General features: G+C 36.9%; 1 protein-coding gene across 1 annotated transcript in view; it reads right to left on the reverse strand.

The window, feature by feature from the left end:
- Positions 1-99: 99 nt before the first annotated feature.
- The window catches only part of IFI44L (interferon induced protein 44 like), a 27,898-nt gene continuing 17,161 nt past the window's right edge, over positions 100-10,836 (reverse strand). Inside the window, exons 8-10 of the mRNA XM_035018181.1 lie at positions 10,122-10,293; positions 2,648-2,748; positions 100-2,357 (exon numbers count right to left, since the gene is read on the reverse strand). Coding sequence (XP_034874072.1) covers positions 2,193-2,357; positions 2,648-2,748; positions 10,122-10,293 — 438 coding nt within the window. The 3' untranslated portion in view covers positions 100-2,192. The remainder of the gene's footprint in view (positions 2,358-2,647; positions 2,749-10,121; positions 10,294-10,836) is intronic.

Raw genomic sequence — 10,836 nt, forward strand, 5'->3', positions numbered from 1 at the left:
GTATATACCAAATTTTCTTTATCCATTCCTCTGTCAATAGATACACTTAAATTCAAAACATCACTTTTTAGTGCCACAACCCACCCACCCACCCACCCACCACACAAAGTCTCTAGTATTGATGCTTAAATTGTCTACAACATCCCTCTCACTTTAGGTGATATTCTACCTCCCACTACATTTATGCTTTATCCACTATGTCCCTTAGCACTGTTTCGCTAAAAAATAGTGACTTTGGCTGGACTGTACTTCTAGCTCAAATTTAAATTATGTAAACTTTCAAAAATCCTGGATGGCCTCTGAAGTGTGGCAAAGTGGTAAGTCCTACTGTTAGGATGGTAAAGAAAGATCAGCAGAATCCTCAAAGTCAGGAAAGGCCCTTTCCCAGATAAAAGAGAAGTCTCTCCCTTTTTGAGGCACCCCTCACCAATCCTTTCCAGCCTAAACCCCAAATATACATTTAACTCCATTAAATGTTTAATTATTCCCAAAGTAGTACAGCATTAGAGGATTAGGAATTGTGACATCCTTTACCTAACACTGTCCTTTGTAATACAAAAAGGGAAACTTAGCCTCAATATTTATACTCTCAAATGGTATTGATTCACCTGGACAGTCCCTCATTGTTTCTCTCTCTTGATCTCTCCATTACTCCTCTTCCTTTCGAGGTCTCCATCTCCTGCATGAGGGTATTCTACACTACCCCTTCAAACAGAGTAAAGTAGTTCCACCTTGAATCTAATTTGGCATCTAGCAAAACCTTACTCTGCCCAGATTTTTGCTGACTCCACCTGGAGATTGATGAGTTATGGCCCTTATAGGAGGTGAAGCACAGTGGTGGGTCTTCAATCACCTTCAGTCTTCTAATCAACAATGGTTGTGGCTTGTTTTTATCATGGATTACATGGAGACAAATACATCTTACTTTTTGGACTTGTTGCTCCCCACATCCATTTCATAATCATCCTGGCAGGAACTCTACTTTTGTTTCCAATATCTACTTCTGGCTCTACTCTTCAGTATCTGTGACCATTCTACTCCTTTCTTTTAAAGACCCCACCCATCTCTTCCACTGAATCATGGCTCCTGAACATTCATTGGAGCACAGCTTTACCTGTAGCTTTGCTTTAGGAAATAGTTCTTTTTCCATAACTATATCTAAGGAATTCTTGCCCTCATCATACCCAGGGCTTCCCAAAGAAGACAATAATTCTGACTAAAAGTACATTAGATGGCTTTAATATAGATAACTATTGAACCAAAGCATATTCACTTGAAAAATACTAAGAAATTGGGAGAAGAGAGTTACGGTTTTAGGGGGAAAACCTAAAACTTATCTTCTGAAATTCTTTTTTTTTATTATTAATGGTCCTAACTTCTACGGCTACCCAGAGGAATTTAAAATCATTTGGGGGCACTTGTATAAGATAACCTTCTTATTGACTTGCACTTGTAACCTCATTTGATCACTCTACTTGAGAAACATGGCTAGGATGGTTTGGAATTCAATTAATGAAAATCAGGTATGGGTTCATTAAGGAAAGAAACTTTGCTTTTTCACAGAAATAACATGTAAGTCCTTAAGAAATATTTGTTCTTTTTAATTAGTTTAAATTCATATCCATGTAACCATTTTTAAATTGTTATTCAAAGTATTAGTACTCACATAGAGTTCTAAATAAAGTGCTAAAGACAAATAAGTAAGGGGATAGTCAATTTTGCTGGGAAGGTTGAGAAAAGTGTCACAGAAATTAAAATCTCAAATGGCGGTTTGCGGTAGGGCATATCTTGGCCCACCACTGCTCAGGGTTGACCTTTGAGCTTGAGATATGACTGATCCTAGAAGAAACCATCAGTTAGATGCTGTCAGGGACCAAAGGCAAAACATGAATGAAAGCAGAAGTCATAAGGAGGCTGTCAGCAGAGACTGACTCTCATCGGGGCCTGCCAATCCAGGATTGGGCCAAGTATCAGAACCAAGGCAACTGATGTAACATGGAGAGCTGGAACATTCCTACAATTTTGTCTGAAAACAAAATAAAAAAATAGAAACAAAGCACATATCCTAACATGGCTGTCAGGTCTAGAGCAAGCTGATGGGCATCAGCCATCCAGTGAGGTAGAACTCTGGGATTTTCACAAAGCACTATGCTTTATGAAAGGGGCATAAAGGGGCCAGATCACCTGTTTCCTCAAGGCAAGTCCTCAAAGAAGTCCTCTGCTACCTGTAACATCTGCCTCAGCACAAAGAGGATCTGAGTGTCCTTTAAAGGGTCCAGCTCCCACTCTGATGTATAATTTTCAACCACAAAGGTATTATAAATAGGAACATTTAGCATTTTGCTGACATGCATTATCTGTGGAAAAGTTAATAAGCATAACTCATATCTGAAAATTGACTGAATTCAAATATAATTCAAGAAAGAAACTGAAAAAGCAATAGCTTGATAAGTAGTTCTCTTCTGAATATAATTATAATGTAAATAATTATTGTTTTAAAGTGGGACATAAACTTGAATTAACCAAGCAATTGATCCATGTCTTCATTTACCTGTGAATATGTAGTATGGGTCTGCATGCATGCACACACACATACACACACTATAACACTATTACAATAATGCCTAGTTAGAAATCTATTCTTTACCTGGCTTTGGGAAGTCATAGGTTTATCCATGTTTAAAAAGTTGTCCTGAAGAAATTCACTGCAATTGGTCGCTTTAGTAAGCAAGAGGACACATGCTGTAACTATATCAAAGAGATAAATCAGGTCTTTTGTATCATAAACAGCAAGGTTTCAACACGGTAATTAAGTATGAGTGAAAGCAGCTCTCCTAAAGAATGAAATAACCCTAGTAAATGTCAGTATGGAACCCGAGGTTCTGCTAATAGGGGAAATGATCTTTTTTTTCCAGCATGAGAGATCATTTCTAAATGCAACTAAATTCGCACTGCATTACAATCATCTACTATTCCAAATAGTGTGTTTTAAAGTGATCAGGGGGAGCAGGGGGAAAGTGGTTGCTGGACACTAAGGACTGAAAAAGAACCGCAGAAATTGAGGAAGGTTATGTGTTTTTGTAAAAGCAAAGCACACTGATTTCACAGTTCTACTAAAGACCTCTTGTCCTCTCCCAGTTGGCTTCTAACCGAATCAAAGTTCTGCTTTACTAACAAATGCTTCCCCAGAAAAAAATATAAAACTGAGATTTCCAAATGCCATTCAAGGATACCCCTGAGAGACTTCTTTACCAGAGCTTTTAGTATTTTCCCTTTCCATAAATCTTGTGTTTGTGATCCCTATTACTAAATGGTTGCTTTTATCATCTTCCTTTCATCTAAGTCCCAGAGGAATAACTAGCAAGGTTAGCCAATTAAATAAAACCTGGTTTGTATAGAAGGCAGTTCTCAATCAACACATATAATTTCTTTTCAACTTCTGCTAAAATGGAATTCTTCTCTTTCAGAATTAATGCAATGTCTTCTTAAAGGCTCTAAATCAGCCCAGTTAGATGAACAAAGCCTTGCCACCCAGCATGGGGTGTGGCCAGATGTCCTTGAAAAACATCATTTCAAACCTTAGCACTTTGTAACTCAGTCTTATCCTAAACCCACCATAATTTCAGAGCTGTTACATGCTATACAGACAGTCCCTGACTTTGCATGGTTCAATGTAAAATTTTTTGACCTCACAATGGTGCAAAAGCATTATGAATTCGGTATAAACCACACTTCCAAATTTTGAATTTTGATCTTTTCTGGGGCTAGCAATATGCAGTATGGTATTTCTCAGTCAGCTGCTTGACCACAGGGTAAACAACATAAACTTACAACCATTCCATACCATACAACCATTCTCTTTCTCATTTTTACTATAGCATTCAATAAATTACATGAGATCCTCAACACTTTATTATAAAATAGGCTTTGCGTTACATGATTTTCCAGCTACAGGCTAATGTATGTGTTCCCAGCATGTTTAAGATAGGCTACGCTAAGCTACAATTTTGGTAGGTTAGGTGTATTAAACACATTTTCAAGTTACAATAAGCCCATTGTAAATTGAAGTAGATCTGTATATGCTTATATACTTACATTGAGTACATCTAATGTTTATTACAATATTTAGATTCAGAACTTATTCCCAATATATAGGAGACTAAAGTTCAGTGCACTTAAGTTAACTTTCTCAAGATTAAATTACGACTATTAAAAAATCTAGATTTACTTAGTCACTAAGACAATCCCCTGTACATTAAGCTGCACAGCTTCCTGTATCAAATGGTATTCCTATTGATATACTAAACAAAAGGCTCTAGAGTATAAATGACCGAACAATTATCTTTTTTAAATGTCTTTTTACCTTTTGACCACCTTCATCCATCACCTATTTCTCCCACCCCCAAACCTCCACCTCTGGCAACCACCGATCTGTTCTCTGTATCTATGAGCTTGTTTTTTTCTTTTAAACGTTTCACATATAGGAGAGATCATACAGTGTTCATCTTTCTCTGTCTGACTTATTACACATAGCATAATGCCCTCGAGGTCCACCAATGTTGTTGCAAATGGCAAGGTTTCATTCTTTTTTATGACTGAATAATATTCCTGTGTGTGTGTGTGTGTGTGTGTGTGTGTGTGTGTGTGTGTACACTCCATCTTCTTTATCCATTCATCCATTGATGGACAGTTAGGTTGTTTTTATATCTTGGCCATTGTAAATAGTACTGCAATGAACATGGTGGGGGAGTGCATATATTTTTTTGAGTTAGAGTTTTCATTTCATGGGGAGTGGCCATGAATAAATGCCCAGAAGTAGAATTGCTGGATTGTATGGTAATTCTATTTTTAATTTTTTAAGGAATCTCTGTGCTATTTTCCATAATGACTACACCAATTTATATACCCACTAAAGGTGTACAAGCATTCCCTTTGTACCACATCCTCACCAATACTTGTTATTTCTTGTCTTTTTGATAACAGCCGTTCTAGCAGGCGTGATATGATACCTCATTGTGGTTTTATTTAGCATTTCCTTGATGATTAATGATGTTGAGCATCTTTTCAGGTAACTGATGGTCTTCTGGTATGTGTTCTTTGGAAAGCTGTTTACTCATTTTCTGCCCATTTTTAATTAGATTGTTTTTATGTTTTGTTTTGTTTTTGATTGGTATGAATTCTTATATGTTTTATTTTTTAAAGATTAATTTATTTATTATAAGGAGGGAGAGCAAAGTGTGGGAGAGGGGCAGAGAAAGAGGGGGAGAGAGAATCCTCAAGCAGACTCCCTGCTGAGCACAGAGACCAACTTGAAGCTCTATCCCAGGACCCTGAGCCAAAATCAAGAGTTGGACGCTTAACTGAGCCACCCAGGCGCCCCTTTATATATTTTAGATATCAACCTCTTATCAGTTATATGATTTGCAAATATTTTCTTCCAGTCAGTAGGCTGCCTTTCTATATTGTTGATGGTTGCCTTTGCTGTGCAGAAGCTTTTTAGGTTGCTGCAGTTCCATTTGTTTATTTTTGCTTTTTTTTGTTGCTTTTACTTTTGATGTCAGATTCAATAAATCATCTCCAAGACCTACAGCAAGGAGCTTACCATCTATGTTTTCTTTTAGGAGTTTTATGATTCCAGGTCTAACATTCAAGACTTTAATCCATTTTGAGTTAATTTTTGTGTATGGTGTAAGATAGCAATTGAGTTTTATTCTTTTGCATGTGGCTGTCCAGTTTTCCCAACATCATTTATTGAAGAGATTGTCTTTCCCCACTGTATATATTATTGGACCCTTTGCCATAAATTAATTGACCAAAATGTGTGGATTTATTTCAGGGCTCTCTATTCTGTTCTCTTGATCTATGTATCCATTTTTATGTTAATACCATACTTTAAAAATCACTATGACTTTGTAATAGACTTTGAAATCAGGGAGCATGATACTTCCAGCTTTGTTCTTCTTTCTCGAGATTGCTTTGGCTATTTGGGGTCTTTTGTGGTTCCATACAAATTTTAGGATTGTTCATTCTATTTCTGTAAAAAAATGCCATTGGAATTTTGATAAAGATAGCATTGAATCTGTACATTGCTTTGGAGAGTATATGCACCTTAATATGAATTATTCCAGTCCCTAAGTACAGAATATCTTTCTATTTATTTGTGTCTTCTTCAATTTCTTGCATTAATGTCTTATAGTTTTCAGTATGCATGTCTTTCACCTCCTTGGTTCAATTTATTCCTAGATATTTTATTCTTTTTGATATAATTGTAAAAGACTATTTTCTTAATTTCTTGTTTTGCTAGTTCATTATTACAATCACAATATGGTGGTGAGGTCTCCGGGTTTTCTTTTAACTCCGTAAATCCTATATTGGCTGCTGGAGAAGTGCACCACTAGGGAAAGCCAGTTGGAGCTGGTGAAAGGAAAAGGAAAGAAAGGAACAAAAGGGGAAGGGAGAGGAAAGGGAAGGGGGGAGGGAAGGGAAGGAAGGAGAAGGCAGGAAGTCTGTTGTCTCTTGCCAAGCATGAGAAAAAGAGCAACCTAGCAAGATAGAAAACTTTCACACAAGAGCCACACTATCCCAGCCAAACACCATGAAAGAGCTCAGTCCCATCCACAGAAGTCTCTTCCCTTCTCTATCCTCCACACTCTGCCAGGACAGTATCATAGAAGAAGAATGGGTAGGGAGCCAGGACTTTTATACCTGCACTGTGCTAGGTCCCTGTTGATGGTATTAATGGCAGCTCCTTGGGGATCCTGGACATCCATCCCCGCCATCAGCAATAGGGTGTCCCTCCCTCCTTACCAGAGTCCAAGGAGGCCAACTGAGAACGTGAAACTCTAATCACCATTCCCCCAGCTTTCAGGAGACTCCTAGCCTCCTTTGGTATCAATGAAGAGGATATGGGGAGCAATAACAAAGTTTGCTTTCCCCCAGAGGTGTCAACCAAGGCCTAATGGGGAACCTGTATGGTACTTCCACAAGCACAGTGTAATAAGAGGTCTGCTAAAACACAAGATTTAAATAAGATCCAGGGGCACCTGGGTGGCTCAGTCGGCTGAGCACCCAACTTTTGATTTTGGCTTGGGTCATGGTCTCAGGGTCTTCAGATGGAGCCCCGAGTTGGTCTCTGCACTTGATGTGGAGTCTGCTTGTCCCTCTCCCTCCCCCCCTTGTGCTCTCTCTCTCAAATAAATAAAATCTTTTTTAAAAAAGAAAAATAAATAAATAAGATCCAAGGTCTCATAGTATAATACCCAAAATTTTAAAGGTATAACCAAGAATCAGTTGCCATATCAAAAACCAAGAAAACCTACCTAATCAACATTTGTAGAACATACACATAATTTTCAAGTACCCATGGGACATTTACCAAAATATACTATAGACTAAGCCATAATTTAGCTTCAAAAACAATTTAAAGAATTTAAATCAGAGTGTGTCCTTTGACCATAATGGATCAAACTGTAAGTCAATAACAGAATGGTAACAAGAAAAACTCCAAGCACTTAAAAACTAAACAGTACATTCTAAATAATTCATGAGTCATAAAGGAAGTTTCAAGGGAAATAAAAAATACATTAAACAGGAAGATAATAAAGATACAACATATCAAAATTTGTGTACCTAACTGAAGAAGTGTTTACAGAAAAATCTGTAGCACTCAATGCTTATAATAGAAAAGAGGAAAAGTCCAAAATCAACAATCTAAGTCCCTCCCCTCAAAAACCTAGAAAAAAGAAGGCAAATTATATCCAAATCAAGAAGATGAAAAAAATCCTAAAGAGCAGAAATCAATGAACAAACTGAAAACAGGAGAACAATTTAAAGTATCAATGAAACAAAAACATGGTTCCTTGAAAAGACTAATAAAATTGACAAACCTTTAGAAATAGTGACAAAGAGAAACAAAAGAAAAGACATAAATCACCAGTATGATGAAGGACACAGGGGATATCCCTACAGACCCCACAGACAAAAAAAAAATAATAAGGAAATGCTATGAACAATTCTACACACATAATTTGACAACTTAGATGGAATAGACTGAACTAAAAATTACAAACTATCCCAACTCACCTAATATGAAACAGATTATTTTAATAGCTTGCTAACTATTTGAAAATTAAATTTTTGGTATCAAAAACCCTGAAAAATAAATCTCCACTCTAGATGATTTCATTGAAAAACTCTACCAGATTTTAAGAGAAATTAACACCAATTCTTCACAATCCCTTCAAGAAAATGGAAGAGGAACTCTTCCCAACTCATTTTATGAAGCCAGTGTTACCCTAACACCAAAACCTGACAACAACAAGAAAAAAAAAAAAAAACTACACTACAGCTCAATATCCCTCATAAATACAGATAAAAATATTTCTAATAAACTATTATCAATAAGATTCAGTAATATGTGAAAAGAATTATATATCATGATTACACGGGTTTTATTCTAAAGAGACAAGGCTGGCTCGAGATTCAAAAATCAAGGTAATCCAAACAAAAAACAAAAAAAAATCAATGTAATCCACCATATTAAGAGGCAAAGAACAATTTCATGATTATATCAAACTGTGGGGAAAAACTATTTGATAAAATCCAATACCCATTCATGATAAGGAAACAACTCTCAGAGAACTAAGAATAAAGAACTTCCTCAAACTGACAAAGAACAACTGTAAAAAAAAAACCTATAGCTATCTTTGTAATGGTGAAACACTGAATACTTCCCCCCTAAGATCAGAAACACCACAAGGGTATGTGCTCTCACCACTATTATTCAACATAGTACTGGAACTTCTAGCCAGAACAATATGACAGGAAAAGGAAATAAAAGGCATGCAGATTAAAAAGAAGGAGTAAATTATCCCTATTTAAAATGCCATGAAAATCCCAAGGAATAAAAAAAAAAAAAAACTTTCCTAGAACTAATAAGTGAGTTCAGCAAGATCACATGAAACAAGATCTACATACAAAATTCTATTGTAAATTGATGTACCAGCAATAAGCATTTGGAAACCAAAATTACAAATATGATACCATTTTTAAAAATTAAACACTTAGGTATAAATCTAGTAAAATATGCATAGGACTTGAATGTTAAAAACTGTGGAGCACTGTTGAAAGAAATTGAAGATCTAAAAGAATGGATGGACATATTATGTTCATGGATTAGAAGAACTCAACAGAGTAAAGATGTCAATTCTCCCAAAATGTATATATGTGTTTAATGTAATTACTATTAATATCCAATCAAAATTTTTTTGTAGAAATAAGCAAAGTAATTCTAAAATTCCCATGCAGGGGGAATTGAAGATGGCAGCATAGGAAAACTGTGAACCCACCTCCACCTACAGACACAACAAATTTACAACTACATATGGAATAATCTTCCTCTGAAAAGGACCTGACAACTAGATGAATAGCACCTCCACAGGAAAAAACAAAAGCAGTGCATCCAGAAGGGTATGAGAGGCAAAGACACTGTCTTACCCAGGACCCCACTCCAGATGCAGTGACCCCACAATCAGGTGGGATTCAAAAAAATATGAACTCTTTCTCAAGGAATGAAGAGATTGTGCCCAACATCAGGCACCCCAACCCTGGGGGCTGGCACCAAAAAGACAAGCCCCAAAATGTCTGGTTTTGAAAATCAATGGGGATTAAGAGCAAGAGAATCATAGAACTATAAAGAACAGGGATCCCGATCCTAAAGGGCTCCTACACAAACCCAGTCGCTGAGATCCAGTGAGAAAGCAACAGACTGAAAAGCACCTAGACTGTAAGTGAGGCAGACCCACTCACTACTTTGAAATCTACACGTGATAAAACAATACAGAGCTACAGACACACATTATAACAGTGTCAATTTTCTGGTTTTGATCTTCCTCGTCAGGTCACATAATATGGAGAGATGACTATCATACCAAGTCACTTGAAAATCACATGTGACAACAAAATATGTGAATGATCTCTGTCTCCTATTGCCACCAACTAATGTGGGACTCAGGAAATTGGGTGAAGGGTCCATAGGACCTCTCTGAACTCTCTTTGCAACTTCCTGTGAATCTGTAATTATTTCAAAATAAAAGTTTTTTGATAAGGACAATGAGACTCACCACAGCTCAAGACTTCTTTTTGAACTTGTTTGAACTTTGCCACCATCTTAGAGGAGAGATCATTGATAAAGTTGATATCTAAGACATAAGCCACACAGTGAATCCTGTCCTTCAGTGATGGAGAGCTGATGAAGGTAGGATGATTGGGCGTAATTGGTTTATTGGGGCTCAACTGTTACAGAAACATAAGATAATATTTCAAATGTGACTACCACTAACCTCCAACCTGAAACTGTCCTCCCTCTAGCCACTCTTCCCCCAGGGTAATTAGTAGTACCCTTCCATACCTCCTCTCCACTCTGAGTGTAATATTATATCTTTCTCTTTTTTTTTTTTAAGATTTTTTATTTATTTATTTGACAGAGAGAGACACAGCAAGAGAGGGAACACAAGCAGGGGGAGTGGGAGAGGGAGAAGCAGGCTTCCCGCGGAGCAGGGAGCCCAATGCGGGGCTCAGTCCCAGGACCCTGGGATCATGACCTGAGCCGAAGGCAGACGCTTAACCGACTGAGCCACCCAGGTGCCCCAATATTATATCTTTCTTATAGAAAAACCACTTCATTGCACCGGTGAAAATGAGAATTACACATACTTTACATTATCCATAATGGAAATATTTCAGGAAAGTACAATGTTTAAAAAGCTAATTTCAAATCCCAGTCTCCAGAAAAGAAAGAAAGAAAGAAAGAAAGAAAGAAAGAAAGAAAGAAAGAAA

Source organism: Mirounga leonina, unplaced genomic scaffold (genome assembly GCF_011800145.1).
Source record: "Mirounga leonina isolate KUSES-001 unplaced genomic scaffold, KU_Mleo_1.0 Mir_173, whole genome shotgun sequence".
Lineage (NCBI taxonomy): Eukaryota > Metazoa > Chordata > Mammalia > Carnivora > Phocidae > Mirounga > Mirounga leonina.